Source organism: Cryptococcus neoformans, chromosome 1, assembly GCF_000149385.1.
Source record: "Cryptococcus neoformans var. neoformans B-3501A chromosome 1, whole genome shotgun sequence".
Classification (NCBI taxonomy): domain Eukaryota; kingdom Fungi; phylum Basidiomycota; class Tremellomycetes; order Tremellales; family Cryptococcaceae; genus Cryptococcus; species Cryptococcus deneoformans.
In genome coordinates, this window is record NC_009177.1 from 500001 (window position 1) to 517405 (window position 17405).

A 17405-nucleotide genomic window follows, 5' to 3' on the forward strand; every position below is an offset into this window, starting at 1 on the left:
GAGCACCGCTGGTCTTCCCGTTGCTGCCACGGGTCCGTCAACTCAGGATTTACTGGCCGACATTTTTGGTACTGGGGCGAGCGACATTGCTTCTCCAGGAGCCGGTTCTCCAACTGCTCCCAGATCCAATGCCAATGATATCATGTCTTTATTCAACACCACTCCTGCAGCTACCGCTTCTCCTTCCGTTACATCTTCCCTGCCAGCTGCCTCCACTGGCGGATCTCTGTTTGATTTGGTGTCTCCTTCTCCTACCCTTTCTTCTGCTCCTGCACCCGCACCTGCACCCACGTCTGCTGCCAAACCTCAACTTCAGTCTTACACTGCTTATGACAAGAACTCACTTAAGATTACGCTCACTCCGAAAGTGTCACCCGCTCAGCCCGGAGTCGTACAAATTCTTGCAAGGTTCACCACCAATGGCACAGAAAAGATTGAGGGAGTCAACCTGCAGGTGGCTGTTCCCAAGGTAAAATACCACCTCAATATGGAACAGGAAGTTATTCGCTAACGTAATTGACCTATAGACCCAGCAACTCCAGATGCAAGCCATGTCAAGCCAAGAGATTGCTCCGGGAGGTGTCGAGACGCAGCAAATGAGAATTCATGTTCCTGCCGGAGTAAGCCTCTATGACTGTTTTCCAAGTCATGGTACCTAATTTGACAATTGTGTTTAGGCTACCATCAGATTGAGAATGCGCATCTCATTCACAAGAGCGGGTCAATCCCTTACTGATCAACAAGATTTCGCCGGTTTCCCTGCAGGATTGACTGGATCCAAGTGAATCGAGGCAGAAAGTGACGAGAAGAAAGAGAAGTCGACGGAATTCTAATTTTGGCCGATTAGATCTTTGTGCATGCTATGATAATATCACGTTGATAACGCTGACGGAGTGGTCACCATGGTTCAAGATAATGATGATAAACAAACAACGTCAATATCGCAAAAATGAATGTGGTATTGCAGCATGTCTAATAACTGCTGGGTATGATTGGAGATTCATGCTACATATAATCTACTTTCTTGTTTGAAAATGGTCCAACTTTCATTCCTTACGCTTAGTCAAGCAAAGCCTCCCCGAGCATATCCAACACGCTACCTTCCTGGTTCTCATTCTCATGCTGCTGAGACGCCATCTTGGCTTGGAGGAGCTGTGCGTCTTGCTTGGCTTTCTCAGCGGGGTTTGGGACCGAAGGATCAACGAGCGGGCGAATAGCGGAAGAAAGTTCAGCGGGAGTGATACCAAGAGCAGAAGCGAGGTTGAAGATTTGAGATTGGATGTTGTCATCACCGTCGCCGGCATCTTGAGTTGGCTTAGCCTATAACACAAACATTAGCCTACAATATTATGTTTTGCAAATGGAACGGACCTTGATCTTTTGCGGGTGCCCTGATGTAGTAGCGGAAGCTGTGGAGCTGGCGACTGATGAAGAGGCAGAAGCGGAGCTGGCAGCTTGTTTAGCAGCGACTTCCGCAGGCGACATGTGGTGGCCTGTTATAAGTGCCCAGTATCCTCCAGCTTGATGGGCCCAAACTGTAAAGCGCCACATATAGAAGGCAAAAAGAAGGAAGAGCGAGAGTACAAGGTATGTGAGGCTATCGAACCGACATGGTTAGCTATCATTTGTGATGGAAGTTGTTTAAAGGCTTACAATTTATTCATAGACATGTCAACAAACGGAGGCTTAACATGAGGCTTGTTCCTTGGAACCTTCTTATTGGGATTTGCACTTAAAGAAGCTCTTCAAAGACTTCCTGTCAGGTCTGTCTGAGTAACGAGAGCAAATGCTTACGGGTTCTGGTTTTCATTTGTGGGGGTTTCGACCTTGTTAGTACGTTGGCGAGTGCCAGTGGCTTCTGGAGCGGACATTATACAAGATGATCAGACGGTTTTCTGTGATAGTGGTAGTGAGTGTGGAAAGACTGGAATGCGATTTGCAGTATGGACAGGGGCGAAAGACCTATATAGCCAGCTGCTGTAGTAGTGACGCTCTACTCTATTTACTACTCTTCTCCACATCCCACACTACGTCATAGCAGGCCTTGATTATTAGTTAATTACCGCCCGCCCGGCTTGCCTCGTCATCGGCGTACGCCGCACAAAGGTAAATACTATTATTAAACACACGTAAGGGTATGATTGTGCCTGGTGGCGACTATAATTGCTTCCGTCGCCCCAGCCTCAGCTAAAGTCCTCCCTGCTGGATCTTTTTCTCCGTCGTCTGCTGCTGCTGTTTGTGCACCATTCCAACACCGTGGGAAACTATCCCATCTCCACTTTCACTCTCCTCTTTCCTCCATTGCACACTATGGCCGAAGACCACAACGAGGGGGTATCAAACACCCCCCTTGACCTCCTCATCAATGCCATCGCAGGGAACCACTATCCCATTCCCCACGATCACACTCACGAGCACGACCATGACCACGACGTCAGTCTCGACCATTTGTTGTCACAGCGCAAAGACTCAGCTGAGGACAGCCAACAACATGCTGTACGTGATTTGTGATTGGCTATTACAATTACCCGCATCCTAAATGCATTTACAGTCGTCCCACAAACGTGCTAGATCACAGGAAATTGTTTCCTCTAGACAACGTAAAGTGCCCAAGCCTTTGGGGTCTCAAGCGATGTTCTATCCAGGATTTGCGCCAGCCGACAAAGCTCCCGGATCCCTCGACGAAAATAACAGCCATCGGTTTAATACTCTGGAGGTGTGGCATCCTACGACAGGTCAAAAGAGCTATGGTAAAGAGAGAAGGTAGATCCCCTTGATCTCTGATCATCTATGTCAATTGATGTGCCACCTTAGAATGTTAAACCCTCCCCCTATTCTCCGCCTTTCCGGGCCTGCATCGTCCTGTATATCATCCATTACAATGGTCTCTGTAGTTTCTCCAAATATCACGCAACCCGTTGCCATCTGTGCGCCCCAAACACACCATATGGGTCGCCCCCCAGATATTACACCCCATTTAGGAACACCAGGGGTTGAAGACAAGAAGAAAGAGAGGCGAGAGGAACAGAAGAAATTACGTACTGCCGCCTTGAATGCTGGCTTCGCTGCAACTCTTCCCAAAAACAGGAATGCGACCGATCTCAAAGACCGAACGTTATTGAAAGATGGTCTGACCTTCCCAGGTCTTTGGATTGGAGAAGAAGCGGGGAAGATGAAGGAGTTTCGCCTGGAGCTGAAGATTTACGCCGAGCCCACAGAGAAAGGTTTGAGCTCCCCCTCGACGCAAGATTTCGCGCAGTCTTCGTACCATCTTGGTAACCCAGACAATGATCATGAAACTGCCCACACCTTTGCAGACATGCTGGAGCCACCCTCAATGGATGCTCTCCAACCTCTAGCAGAGGCGGTACAGCAATCCAGTCAGCAAGGGCATGACACGTTATCTGAACATTTCCCTGAAGTTGAACCTTCTCTTGCTGCTACCAATCTGCATAACGACAATGACGCGGAAAATCCAGGCAATTCCCCGTTACCGATCACACAAGCTACCACAGAAGAACAGCCATTAGGGTCATTCTTATCTGGGCCCATCCGAATTGTCTCCAAACCTTCTCGAAAAACCTCAAAAACCCGGTCTTTAGCCATATGCTTCCCCCGCGATTCAGTATTTTCCCTCTGGACCCGTATTCATGGGCAAACAGTGCGTACCAAGTGGATGAATCTTGAGGCCAACTTCAACGGGCATGGTCCCCGCTTAACATCGAGAACGGCGAAGTGGACGCCGTTTCGCTTTGAAGTTCTTGATCACGCAAATGCTCCTTTTGCATACAGGACGGCTCGAAACAAATTTGATGAGACAGACCATCTTGAAGGGCAACAACTCACCTATGGCTCCATTGTCGTTTTGGTAGACTTGCAGACTGGCGTCAAGTCAGATCCTGTCAAGGTAGTTAGGGTGGAATCAGGCAAATCGGTGGTGGGACAATATGATGGTCAACCTGTGAGTGAACTGCAACGGATCGGACTCGTAAGGACCATAGATGGACAGGAAGACATGTCCGAAGGGTGTCGATGGTATCTTAGTGCACCTGGCGCTAGAATAGGAGGTGGGGAGCTTAGTGCAGAGTCGGCGCCTGGCATACGAATGAGAAGACAAAGAGCCAACGCCAAGGCAGCCTCACAGCTCAAGGAATTGAATGAGGAAAGAGGAAAGGAGAAGGAGATAGAAGGTACTTCACACGATGAACCTCATCTCACTTCTTCGTTCTTACAAGATCCTCAGACACTCAGTGCTATTGAAAATGTATCTGGTTCTTCTACCGAGACCAATCACAATCAGCAGTCCGTCCTTTCTATCGAACTTGGTCTTCCTGAAGGAGTTCATTCTGCGGATACTTTCGATCATACAGATCATCCACCAGTTATCGACCCCTCTTTCGAAAACATGGCTCCTCTGGTTGACAGCCAACAACAAACCAAAAATCCGAAGGGACAAAGTTCGTTCCAGAGAAGGAGCAATAAAACCAGGCGACTTGCTTTGGCCGCGGCTGTCCTGGCGGAAGATGATGATAATGCCGTCCAGACTTTACTTAGCTGGGTCAAAGCCGAGAGGAGTGAAGAGGTTTCGTCTGGCGCGGACGGTTTAGATACCCAACCAGATGAGGTAAGATCGGTTATCGTAGACTCTGTGGCGGACTGGATGTCCTGGACGATTGGCGGCGCAGGTAATTCGTTCTTTCAAAGGGTGATCGTTGTACTATTCTGACTAATCTTGCGGATGTGTAGCCTCATTCTCATTCACCTTCAAACCAACCGAACACAACGAAGAAAGAGTGGAAGCGCCATGAAATTGTGCTTGAAGATGTAGAGCCGGATGAAAGCTGAGAGAACGTCAATTTGAACGACGTAATGTATTAATGTACAGAAGCTGGTTGTATATGTAGGATGTAACTTGATTTCTCGCTAAAGATTGAATAACATGACTATAACATGAGTGACATGATGCTTACTCGCGGGTCTGAGACCCGGCTAAAAAATATAGCATATCATTTATCGTCGAATACTACACATAGGCACTGCGAATCTGACTAACTACCGCTACAGACGTGTGTGTTACCTCTGTTACTTCTACCAAATTAATCTGCTAATCCTCCTTGCCTCATTTTCCGCTCCTTCCAAATCCCAATACCTAGTATATGTATATCCTGCTACCCGGCGCATAGGCTTCCCCGTTCTCGGATTAATTTTCTCGTCGCCTCTATCGACAGCTTGCTGTTCAAGCGCCTCAAAGATGTCGTCAGCGGAAATAATACTTTGCACTGTAGGGAGGGTATAAAGGAAAAGAGTTGAATGGGGCAATAAAGGTTCCGATAGAGGGATGAGGGGGTCAAGTAAGGGGAGCATGGAGCGGATGTACTTGGCCCTTCATTTGGGGTCAACATAAATTCATAATCTTTGCGATTGGAAGAAACTAACCTTGCAAGGCCAAGGTCACCGAAAGGTGGCAGGTGTCCACCAACGGCCTGGACGAGTGAACCTGCAATGTCCGAGGATCTATCGATCATTGCTAAGATGGGATACGTCTCGTACATTTCTGGTTTCAACAGGGCATCGACATCCAGTTCCTCATCTGAAGTTGGTTGCAGCTTGTCGACGTCGTAAAGCTTATAAAGAGTGAAGCGTCAGCGGATGTAATTAATTTATTTTGGGCGGAAGAGCTGCTCACTTCCATTAATACCCTAGGTCGGATATCGATGAAGGTATCAGAGAACGAGATAACTTCCATCCTCTCCGTCATTAGTTGTAAATCGTCCTTTTTTTCATCCTCATCTCGGGTTCCATATTTCTTTGCGCAGCCTCTCTGGGGTATTTGACCTGTCAACCCAAGTTGCAGTTGCATCATCGCTTGTCGAAGATCAAAGAATGGTATCCGCTCGTGTCCATTAGGCGGCAAGCATTGGTCGCTAAGCACATCCTTTTCGGGCGTTTGGTGGATAGCTCCTCGAAAAATAGTCTCTACACAAGGGTTACAAGGTTTTCCGCGCAATTGCGATTCTTGTGAAGAGATAGCCTGGAGATACGGCAGGGCAATGAATGACGGAATGGGATGGAATTGCAGAATTGCCTGGAGTGGCAGTTGAATCCTTGGTATCCGCTGATGGTCTGCCGTTTAATAAAGTCAGCGATTAATTGAGAGGTGAGGAAATCGGGCTAGATGAAGTACGCACCATTACAAGTCAATACTATCGGTCTCCTTGACTCGGATGCCAAAGCGATCACTGCTGGCCAGAACGACCCTTCCTCTTCAAATAAGATGTCCGCTTCATCAATTAAGAGCAATGATTCTTTGAATTTGATCCCTGGTTCTCCTCCAGAAACATTAGCAGCTTCAGTCACTGGTATCTTGTCGCTCTCGCCGTTAGACTCAATGTCTATCGGATCACTGGCAATCCCCCGGCTTAAGGAAACCTTGCTAGACTGGAATGATCCCTTATCAAAAAATGACGAGAGGCCTTTCCCTCTCCCCCTGCTCTTCCCCTTCTTCTCATTGTCGTTTATCGTGCCTTGCGACTTGCCATCCTGCGGGAGGACAGTATGATTCTTGCCTAATTCTCCTACCCACTTCATCAAATTCGCAGCGGTCCGTTTGCCCATTCCCGCATAAACTTCAAATACCTCCCAACCTAGCTCATGAGCCGCAGCATACACTGCAGCTGTCTTGCCCGAACCCGTTGGACCAGTAAGGAGAATGGTGTTGGCAAGGTGAGAGGCCAAAGAAGGGTATTTATCGGGACGGGCGTTGAGGTCATGAGAGATGGGAGGATCCGGGAGATCTTCAAGGTGCGGAAATTCATCTTCACCGTCCTCTTCAGAATTAGGTGCGTCCCCATAGAGTCCCAGATCATCCACAATAAAGCCATCAACCAAGGCCGACCTCGGTTTCTTTACAACCTGTCTGACAATCTTTGAACCTTTGGCATGTTGCCCACCTACGGCGAGAGCAGATAACCAATCTCGGAGGTAGGTCGCTTCAACTTCGTTACCTATCACTTCGGATGCTCGAAGAGGACGATAGCGATCAGACCAGAGAGCGCGATTAGAAGATGATGAAGAGCACTTGGAAGGAATGGATAAAAAAGATGGGTGTTTAGCGATATGAGGAAAAATTGGAATTTCATATGCTTTTGATGTTATCCCTTGATAGACAGGAGTCGACGTTCGACCGAGAACACCTTCCCAAAATCCATCATCCCTCACTGCGGGTGTTGGTTTGCGCCTTTTTCCCTTCCATCTAGGCTCAGAAGCTGGAGCACAGTAGCCTCCTATGTGGTTTGGCCACGGTCTCATTGGTAGAGGAGCTTCCCTTTCTTCTTTACCCCATCCGTTCTTCAATTTTTCCTGCGCCCTATCCAGAGTACTCATGCTGAAAAACGAATGAATTTTTGGAAGTTGTTTGTCCAGTCCGAAAGGCGCCGCAGTAGTTTTTAAAACGCTAACATCCTCAGCTGCCATGGGTGCGGATCGTTCTTGTGAGGGGTTCGATGCGCCATGCCGACTCTGACGATGTGTATGCGTGAAGAAGGGGTGAGCTGCTTTACCAGTTTCCTGGCCAAAACCAAGATCCTTGGGTGCAGGAAGGACTTTGAGCGCAACAGGAGAAGGTGTCGATTCTAATATCTCTATCGCCTCTTTTTCGTTTATGCCCTTTGACCCCGTCCATGAAGTTGATCTAGACAGTGGTTTTGGTTTGGAAAGCATAGGGCGGGATCCTATGGCATCTTTTGAAGCTATACGGCGCTTTGGGCAACGAGTTACCGGAATACGATCTTCCCAATCATCCGCATCGGAGGAAAGATCCACGACTTCGTTCATGGACGAAGACGACGCTGTGGCTTGGGAGGAGAGTGTTGCTGAGGAAGGGAAAGAGGGTCGCACTCGCTTGGGCCCAAGTCGGCTGGACGCGCGACCTGAAGGTGTTCCTATTGACGCAAACGAGCTTGGAGCTTGTGAAGCATGCGTGAAAACAACTTCGCTTTCTATAGGAGAATAGAAGTCTGGTAAGCAGATACTAGACACATTGTGTGATGGATTACCAGACCTACCATCATCTGTTGAGTCAAGGGTCTCATCGGTTTCCCCCCTACCATTTAACGGATATTCTACACTAAGGTCCCCAAACGGAGTGTTTTCTTTGCTGTCCTGGCCCGTTCTAATAGGACTGTTGTGTCCTCTACGTGCCGAATCCCCTGCCTCAGGACCAGCCTGTCGCTTCCGCTTTGATTGCGCGGATGAAAGCTGGAAGAAGGGATGGACAGGGCGAGGGGGAGGCGGGGACACCATTACGACAAGATATGCCGCTGCAAATCCTGCAAAATGCTCAGGTTTCTGATGATGCTGCCTCTTTGCGATTGCTGACAGATGGATTCGTTACATTATCCTCGCGGGCGATTCCTCGTTACTTCCCCGCGACGCGACGCGTCCCTTAAATGAGGAGTACATTACATAACACTATATCGAGATGTTCTTCCATGCCCATACATACAAATTACATTCTATTTGTTGTTGGTATTATCTTTTCCTGGCCTCATGCGCCTTGCATGTAACCATGACTAATCAACTCTTGTCGTCCTTGATTTCCTCCACTTCCTTCTTCAATCCTTCCAACAGAGTATTGGCTGCCTCTGCATTTTTTACCCTCAGAGCATAAGGAGTGGGTTTGCCGTCCATGTTAAAACCCAAGAACTTTAGATATGGACCTTCAACAGAAGGGTTGAAAGTTGACTTCACGGCCATGTTCTGAGATACGTCAATAACCCTTTGACTCTATTATATTGACTGACGACTCACAAGGATTACGTTTCCATTTCCGTCAGTCCTCATTAGAAGCCTTCTCTTTCTATCCTCTTCATTCTTAGTTCTCTTCAATTTAAATTGACCAAGGCCTTCCAACTTGTACTCTCCATCTTCCAACCTGTTCAACTTGCCTCGCTGCTCAATCACAGTATCCTCGTTCTCTTCACCTGCACCTGCAACCGACGCCAAATTTTTGGATGGGGAGCTGGGCTCAGTAGCTTCCTCCCCTTCAGTGTTGCTCTCATTAACGGCGGGCGCTGGGGTAGAAACAGAAGAGGTGGAGCCAAAGGGCTGCAAAGAAGCGCCGAATTTTGGCGCATCGCCGGAGGGCTGTACCACAGGAGACTTGCCGAACACAAATGATGAAGAAGACGAGGCTGATGGCGTTGTCGCTCCAAATGAGAATGTCGGAGCTGATCTTGTACTGGTGCCCCCGAAAACTGAAGCTGAGGTAGTAGATGCGCCAGCCGCAACGGAAGGAGATGAACTAGTACCGAAAGAAAAACTTGTGCCAGCCCCCGCCGGTGTGCTGGGTTTTCCGACGTTGAAGTTGAAGCTACTAGTGGTGTTGGCCGCCGGCGACGTGCCTGCCTTGGCACCAAAAGACAGCTGTGGTTGAGAACCGCCGGGCCCGAATTTTCCCAAAGGCGCTGCTTCATTTCCTGTGGCAGACTTTGCAGGAGTAGCAGGCGATGAGGCGAAGAGAGACGTAGATTTCTTGGGCGCTTCAAACTTGAAGGCGCTACTCTCTTTAGGCTTTGTACTATCTGTGCCAAAAGAGAACCCAAACCCGGTCTTTTCCGCCATTTTCTCTTCCTCAGGTTTGTCGGCAATAGCCTCAGAGACAATCTTATTGACCTCGTCGGATGATTTTTTGGGGGTAGTGTCGGCAGCCGGGAAAGAAAAGATGGATGATTTCGAAGGAGCAGTTGCGGGTGCAGAAGGCGTGAAACCACCAGTCGCAGGTGCAGCACTAGAAGTAGAAGGTGATTTAGGAAGGGAGAAACTACCCGCAGAAGGGGCTTTCGGCAATGTAAACCCGGTGGCTTTGGGCGGTTCGGACGCTGCTGTGGTTTCAATCTTGTCCTTACTTGTTGCGTCAGGCTTCCATCCCGCCTTAGTTTCGATCCCAGTCAGATGCTCTTCATATTGCACGAGCAATTTGGGAAGTACCGTTGTGAGATCAATGAACTGGTCCTTTTCAATGGTAGTTGAGAAAAAGGTGAGGAAAGACTGGTTGAGACCACGAAGTGAGGTGTAATAAGAGGTTTCTGACTCCGAGGAAGGAGATGAGGTGCTCGGTGCGGGCGCTGCCTCAGCCGCAGGGGCTGGTGGGGCAGAGTTAGAGGTGGGCGCTGTACCAGTGCCAAACGTCGTCGCCATAGGACCGAAGGAAAATGAAGGCTTTGCGGGAGCAGTTTCTGATGCTTCAGTCAAAGTAGGCTTTGAGGTGGTTGATGTGGCGGTGGCGATGGGAGTTTTGGCAAAAGAAAAGCCCTGGACTTGAGTAGCTTCCTTACTACCAGATGCAACAGGAGCACTAGAGGCGGTACCAAAGGAGAAAGGGGCGGCCTTCGATTTAATGGGTTCATGCGCTGGAACCTCTTTGGTCACGTCAGACGTTGGTTTGGCTCCAAAAGAGAATCTTGGCGGCTCGGATGCATTATCGCCCGTAGACGGCGCAGCGGCGGCAGGAGCCCCAAATGAGAAGCCCGCAAATGGTTTGGAAGGTTGTAACGCCTTCGTTTGCGTGGGTTCAACAGGCTTCTGACTAAACGAGAATGCTGGAGTAGCAGTCCCCGTGGGCTCTGTAACGGGAGCGGATGTAGATGATCCAGTGGCAGCTGCACTTCCGAATGAAAAGCCAGCAAATGGCTTAGGTGCGGCAGCAGGCGTTGTGGAAGCTGGGGAGGAAGCAGAAGATTGACCAAAGGAGAAGGAAGGAGTTGAAGATGTAGAAGCGCCGAAAGAGAAACCGGTAAAGGCATTAGATGTCCCTGAAGGAGGTACCGGCGAGGAAGTACCTGATGTAGGAGCTGGCGGTATCTGAGAGTTTGGTGAGTCAGTCAGGCAAGATGAACATAGTGTTCAAACCAAAACGTACGTCTGCAACTGGAGCTGGAGCGGGAGGTGCTGTAGGCGCAGAGGCACCTCCTAATCCACGGCGCTTTGGCAATCCTCGGACACTGCAGGATATATCAGCAAATAGAGTGTGATGCACTGCGCTTTCAGCTTACGGTCGACCCTCTACGGCCGCAAGGGGAGCGGCTCTGATACCAGGCTGTGAGACATCATGGGTGAGCAAGAAACGGTTGCTGAATATTTCCATAGTACGCACTTCCTCGTTGCCTTCTTCCTCAACGTCGTCCTTTGTTTTCTGGTTGTCGGCTGTACGCTTTGCCATTGCTGCTGAAGAATGAGTTATGGACTCGTCTACTTGTGCGGTGTCTGAAATTCGCCTCAATCCTCACCGAAGAATCAAGAACGGCAAACAATCCGGCGGGATCAAACTCACGTGTTTTTCATTACGTATCGTCGTACACCTTCTCCCCGCCCCGACATTGCCCACAGTGGTGCCGCACTACTCCATATCTGGTCCTACATTGTTACCCTCAATCACCACCAAAATTATCATTATGCCCAGATCACCAGAACACGATAGCAAGTTCGAAAAAGATAGCGGCAGAGAGAGGGCTGGGGATAGAAGAGACAGAGACAGGGATAGATACCGAGACGACTACGACCGCAAGGAATCAAGTTCAAGGAGGGATGAGAGCGAAAGGAATCGGGATAGAGACAGGAGAGACAAAGACGATCGTGGTCAAGGCAAAGATAGGGAACGAGAACGACGCCGTGATAAGGGCAGAGGGGACTACTATGACTCTGATCGTGATCGAGACCGAGATAGGGACAGGCGAGACCGCAAGCGGGAACGAAGTCGATCTCGTGAACGGTCTTACAAGAAAGAGCGGAAACACCGCGACTCTCGCTCGCCTTCTCCCTCCTCAAAAACGAGGCGCAAAGAAGCCAAAGCAGCCGCCAAAGCAGCTGCGAAAAGAGAAGCTGAGCTTGAGCAGTCTCGTGCCCTCGCGGAATTGTCAATGTATTCGGCAACGGACAATCCCTTCCATGATGCTAATTTAGGAGAGCAATTCCAATGGCACAAGAAGAGGGATAAGGAGAAGAAAGCAGGTTTAACCGCGGAAGAAATTGCGAGAAAGGATGCTTTGCGCCGACAAGAGGCTAAAGAAGAACTGGAAAGATTGAACAAGAGAAGGGCCGACAGAGAAGTGGAGTTGCAACTTAGGGAGGAGGAGGAAACTCGGCAAAGGCGGTTGGCAGAAGATGCTGCGATGGCAGAGTGGATTGCTAAAGAGGATGATTTCCAGCTCGAGCAGTCTCGTCGAAGAGCTGGTATCCGTCTTCGAGAGCAACGTGCCAAGGCCATTGATTTTTTGGCTATCAATCTTCGATTTACAGATCCAAAGTCTTCCCACCAAACAGCAGCCATTGGTGCCCTTACCAATCCGCGGGCCAGCGAGATAGAGAGAGAAGAAGAGGAGGAAGGCTGGGGATGGGCTGACGCGGGCTTTGAGTTTGAGATTGACGAGCCTTGGAAGATTTTTGAGAATCTCACACTTGACGACTGTGTTGAGCTGGAGCAGGATATCAAAATGTACCTCAGCTTGGAGAAATCTCCGATTAACATCGAATTCTGGCAGGTTAGTTAATAATAACATCCGTACTAAGGCGGCGAAAAATTACTGACTATTCTACAGGCAATGCAGATTGTTTGCGAGCATTACCTTTCCCAACTTCGTGACCCTGAGCATGCTGTTGGTGGACCGCTTTCTGATCCTGAAGTCGAGGAAGCAACCAACAAGATAGTTTCTGGTCTCAGTCTCCAACGCTTGGTTGAGCTTGAAAACAAGGCGAATGGGCTGTTGCGTAGTGGTCAGCCAGTGGATAGTGACTTCTGGGATCTTATTCTGAAGAAGATTCACGTTGAAAAGGCCATTGTCAGTACCGCATGGACTCGACTACATAAGGCGTGATACTGACACCCAATAGGCCAAACTCAACTCAATTCATGAAATCGTCCTAAAAAATCGATTAGAGCAATTCAAGCGCCGCCAGCGGGAAGATGCTGCCAAAGTCCAAGCTGAGCTTGGCGGCGTCTTGGTCAGCAATGAGAACGCTTTCGGTGGTGATATACGCGCCGATGCTGGACCTGTGCCAACCGGCGGAGACGAAGCTGATGATGAGGAAGAGGATGAGGACGACTATATAGAGGATTACGATCGCGAGATGAGTCCGCCCATCGCTGAGCCCAGGACAATGGGCTTAGACGAAAGGAGGTTACCCATTGTCAACGAAGAGGATGAGCTCAGAGCATTATTTTCTGCTCGTCATTCCATTACCTCCTCCAATTTCATCCCCACACAAGCTCGCGCGTCGGCTCATACATCTCAATCCATATCGCGACCATCAGCCGCCGATCTTGAGGCAGAACGAATCTACAGAGAAGAAGCAGAGCGAGAGGCTAGAGATTTGGGATCAGACGAGAGTGAAGAGGAGTTTGGTGATCTAGATGCTGGTTTGGAGGTGCCTTCGACGTACGACTGGAGTGATAGGTACAGGCCAAGGAAGCCGAGGTTCTTCAATAGGGTACACACAGGATATGAGTGGAGCAAATATAACCAAACCCATTACGAGTGAGTTGACGCCTTAAGACGAATTATCGTAGCTAATGAGCTGTCAGCACCGACAACCCTCCCCCCAAGGTTGTCCAAGGCTACAAGTTCAATGTTTTCTACCCCGATCTCATGTGTGTTACTTTTCGGAGCAACTAAATTCCTTTGCTGATGTTGCGTGTCTTTAGCGACAAATCCAAAGCTCCAACTTATTACCTAAAGTCCATTCCGGATGATCCGGATACACAGATCATTGTTTTTACCGCAGGTCCCCCTTACGAGGATATTGCTTTCAGAATTGTGAGGAGACAATGGGAATATTCCCATAGGAAAGGGTTCAGGAGTACCTTTGATAGAGGCGTGTTGCAGCGTAAGTCTCCCGGTGGAGAGAATCATCCGTGAAAAGGATCATAACTAACAATGATCTGTTCAAAGTGTATTTCAACTTTGCTAGGACGTTCTACAGGAAATAAGGTGGTTTCTAGCGGGGAAAAAATAACAGAATGCATATCAGTCAAAGGTTGAAGAACGACTGTGGGAACAATTCAGAACTGTGACCAACAAGAGTTGTTGGGCTTCGGACATGCGGTCTGACTGCTTTTTGAATACGCATCAGTGCATCTGCTCGATACATGACTAAGGAGGTCACTACATTATATTTCTCATCTTTTTATCACCCGTTCTGATAGGCCGGCTGACGGAGGTGACCATCACCATCACGGTCGAGATTATCACTATTTTACTATATCGTGTCAGTCGAATGGAGGATGCACCCTAGACTGGCCGCTGCTGTATATAATAATAATATAAATTCAAGAAGAAACGGCTTGATTATCGTGAATCATGATCCTTTTGTCTTTGATTGTTCCACCATTGTCTTGAATGTGATGTGTGATGTAAACATGGGTCAATTATTTTGAGTGCCGAATGCTGAGTGCGCGTTTTTGCTGTCAGGTTGCCCAAAAATGCCTTCTTGCACACATGACCTTTCGTTACGACGCCCTCCTTCTCTTCTTTCTATGTATAATTACTATTACCAATACTTTATTAACAGGATCGAGTCGGGGTCCATTTAATTCAAAATCCCGATCGTCTTTCTTCCTCCTCCTATGTACGATTACTACAAATAGTTCTTCACTAACATGATTGAGTCGGAGTCCAATTAATTCGAAGTCTCGATCGACGGAGCCGGCGTCGTGCTTCTTTTATTATGTCCTTCGTGTTGCCTTCTCTTGTGCGTGGACAGCCGAATCCCGGCCCGACTTATGTCCCTGCCCGATGGGATGAAATAACCTTAAGGGAAGGGAAAGGGCAGAGAAAATAAAATAACGATAAAGAGAAAGAGAGACCGGACAACCGCCCTCGGCCTGGAAGGGAGATGCCATTATTTGCGGTTGACTCAGCCTGATAAGATTGGCTTTTGGCGCCGGAACCGCACAACGTTACTTCGACTCATCATCGTCCCGTCCCCCATCTCCCTCACTCAGGCATGTCCGCATTATAATCCATGAGACATGCGGGTCTGCATGGCTAGGCATAACTCTTTCCACCTTCATCAAACTACATAGGTCAAACTGTGTATCTCGTCTGTCACGGCGCTGATCATCCCTGCTATTACTACATGCAACATGAACAATATTCGGCAAGACTCTGGCCCCTCTCCAACTCCCGAGTCATCGTTTGGATCTCCTCGCAGGAGAGCGTCATCTCCCAGGCCCCATCGCCCATCAGCTGACGGCCTCCTTTTCAACAATGAGCGACAGGTACCGCCGCCCATCTATCTGAGAAACTCTAGTCCTCGAGGTTTAAGCAGTAGAGGGGAAGTAAAAATCCATATTCCAGCGTGGTAAGGGCCTCTCCAATTGAACAATAATGTGCTTTGACTTAATGGCATGTTATACACATCAGGGGAATAGCCTTTGTCCGCCCACCCCGGCCTCTCGAGGTTCATCCTCTAGAGACGACTCCTAATCACCCAATACGACCTCCTAGCAAAGATACGGTGCTGTCAGGTGGCCTCGAGATCATCATGAAAGAGCGCCGGCGAGTGAAAGCCATTTCAGTTGGAGTCCAAAGTGTCTGTAGGTTGTATATGGGTCAGTCGAGAGGCTGGGAAGAAGACGGAATATTTGAAAGAGGTGTAGAAGTCTTGAGCGGAGATGAAGAAGGAATCTGGCTGGAAAAGGGCAGTCAATCGTAGGCGTCTGAACCACGTCCTGTAAACCTTTGTCTGACCGCAAAGTCGCAGATTCAGTTTCTCGATCCTCCTTCCGGGGACTTTAGCAACGACAGATTCCCACACATTTGGCCGCGTATCTTACATTATTACAGCTCGAGTGGAGGGCATAGAGTCGAGCACCTCATCTTTTTCCTCTATCTTCAAATTCAAAACCCTATCAAATTCTTTTCCCTCATCCACATCTGGAATACCCAACATTGCTGACTTTGAGCGGGTGATTGCCCGTTCAAACAAGTTCGCTGCCGATGTAGCACTGGGCAGAGCGAGAAGTGCGTCAATGTCGAGGAGTGGAACAAGTGATAGAGTGTCCACTCCGGAGCCCGGCATAGATAGGTCTTCGATCGATGACCAGGCAGTGAACGATGTGATCGACAGCGGGTCTCCGCCATTTGACGGCCTTTATACCCGACGTCACTCGTCTGACCTCTCTCCAGTGTCGACCCCTTTATCGCTTAGTTCTTCTCTTCCGGACACGAGTTTTCGCCCCAATCGCAATGGTAGCACACAGACAGAAAAGGATGGCTGGTTAGAGGGCGATCTGAAAGGGTCACGGGAGTTATCGATCTATGCTGTTTCACCATCTACTGGAGGAGTCTGTCAGCTAGATGTCAGAAAAGAGGGAAGTGTTGATGGTCTCGGGTCCTGGAAGTTCAATGCTGCTGCCGAGGTCGTGAGTTTTCAAAGTCCTTCGTTACAGTATTAAGACCGTCATTAACAATGAAATAGTTCTCTGTGTCTTCAGTGATTCTTCTATCTATATCTATACCGGCACCTTCTGCGAAAACAACCATCTTCCTTGCTCGACTTGTTCTCACTCAGTCGTACACAATTACGTCTCCACGAACGCCTAATGTGCCTCCTTCAAGCCCAGAATCACAGCAAAAATTCGTATTATATCAAGTCGGAAGACAGCACAAACAGGGTGAGGTCGCCCCTGGGAGAAGTGCCGACGCACTTTGGAGAGGCATAGAGGCAGCAGGTGCAGGAGGTGAAGAAGGGTGGAAGATCAAGGCTGTCGCGAGAATACCTGGACATGACAAAATTAGACCTACAACGTACGATGGGTAAGATCCTCTCGTTCTATAAGTATCAGAGGTAGCTCGGCTGACATCTGGAACAAAGGACAATAACCCCCATCAAGGTATCGCATGAGTTGACCCTTCAGCTGTATTATTCCATGGATGGTTTATCTGTTACTGGGCAATGCGTTGAAGGTCCTGGGGCCTTGCGGCTGATGCAAGTCAGGATTCCAATATTCCTTCCTTCTTGCCACTGCGTCTCCGATGCCCTCCACTTGCCGACTTATAATCGGTCAAATACTTCGCCTTGGGAAACCATTGATGAGTTCATGGCGTCGCAACCGGATGACAGGGCTTGTATGTGCGGTTGGACGTTCGCAGAACTTGGTGAAGCAGCTTTGAGAAAGATGCGAATGACGGAGAGAGATGAGGCCGAAGAACATTTAAGACAGCTAGCTACTGAAGGGAATAAGGGACGGCGGGAAGATTATGACAATGGCGATGCAGTTATCTAAATTTATACCTTTATATGGCCCTGATTTCAGCGGAAAAGCTGTAGCTCAAGGACTCCTTGAACCTCCGGATCAAGCGAAAGCGGAAGCCAGTAATACTTCCTTTTGGTTAGTATTAGATCATAGA

General features: G+C 48.8%; 7 protein-coding genes across 7 annotated transcripts in view; 4 read left to right on the plus strand and 3 right to left on the minus strand.

Annotated features, from left to right (window-relative positions):
• Positions 1-785, plus strand: part of CNBA1800 (hypothetical protein) — a gene marked incomplete at both ends in the record, with an annotated part of 3160 nt that extends 2375 nt beyond the window's left edge. Inside the window, 3 exons of the mRNA XM_773087.1 lie at positions 1-469; positions 528-620; positions 678-785. The exon at positions 1-469 is cut by the window's left edge and continues 392 nt beyond it. Of these exons, the coding sequence (XP_778180.1) occupies positions 1-469; positions 528-620; positions 678-785 (670 nt within the window). The remainder of the gene's footprint in view (positions 470-527; positions 621-677) is intronic.
• Positions 786-1059: 274 nt separating this feature from the next.
• Positions 1060-1871, minus strand: CNBA1810 (hypothetical protein; the record flags this gene model as incomplete). The annotated part of the gene is made up of 4 exons (XM_773088.1): positions 1060-1320; positions 1372-1597; positions 1654-1731; positions 1795-1871. 4 exons carry the CDS (start codon positions 1869-1871, stop codon positions 1060-1062), a joined length of 642 nt encoding a protein of 213 aa, XP_778181.1.
• Positions 1872-2310: 439 nt separating this feature from the next.
• On the plus strand, positions 2311-4808 carry CNBA1820 (hypothetical protein; the record flags this gene model as incomplete). Its single annotated transcript, XM_773089.1, has 5 exons — positions 2311-2496; positions 2552-2763; positions 2815-3735; positions 3793-4685; positions 4747-4808. The coding sequence occupies 5 exons, from the start codon at positions 2311-2313 to the stop codon at positions 4806-4808; spliced, it is 2274 nt and encodes a 757-aa protein (XP_778182.1).
• Positions 4809-5088: 280 nt separating this feature from the next.
• Positions 5089-7383, minus strand: CNBA1830 (hypothetical protein; the record flags this gene model as incomplete). Its single annotated transcript, XM_773090.1, has 4 exons — positions 5089-5383; positions 5437-5624; positions 5687-6123; positions 6189-7383. 4 exons carry the CDS (start codon positions 7381-7383, stop codon positions 5089-5091), a joined length of 2115 nt encoding a protein of 704 aa, XP_778183.1.
• A 1191-nt stretch (positions 7384-8574) lies between these two features.
• CNBA1840 (hypothetical protein) lies at positions 8575-11218 on the minus strand (the record flags this gene model as incomplete). The annotated part of the gene is made up of 5 exons (XM_773091.1): positions 8575-8757; positions 8809-10860; positions 10919-11000; positions 11052-11095; positions 11153-11218. The coding sequence occupies 5 exons, from the start codon at positions 11216-11218 to the stop codon at positions 8575-8577; spliced, it is 2427 nt and encodes an 808-aa protein (XP_778184.1).
• A 232-nt stretch (positions 11219-11450) lies between these two features.
• On the plus strand, positions 11451-13981 carry CNBA1850 (hypothetical protein; the record flags this gene model as incomplete). The annotated part of the gene is made up of 6 exons (XM_773092.1): positions 11451-12536; positions 12594-12833; positions 12886-13529; positions 13577-13642; positions 13697-13878; positions 13944-13981. The coding sequence occupies 6 exons, from the start codon at positions 11451-11453 to the stop codon at positions 13979-13981; spliced, it is 2256 nt and encodes a 751-aa protein (XP_778185.1).
• Positions 13982-15136: 1155 nt separating this feature from the next.
• Positions 15137-17281, plus strand: CNBA1860 (hypothetical protein; the record flags this gene model as incomplete). Its single annotated transcript, XM_773093.1, has 5 exons — positions 15137-15354; positions 15417-15704; positions 15757-16417; positions 16474-16811; positions 16870-17281. 5 exons carry the CDS (start codon positions 15137-15139, stop codon positions 17279-17281), a joined length of 1917 nt encoding a protein of 638 aa, XP_778186.1.
• Positions 17282-17405: the final 124 nt, after the last annotated feature.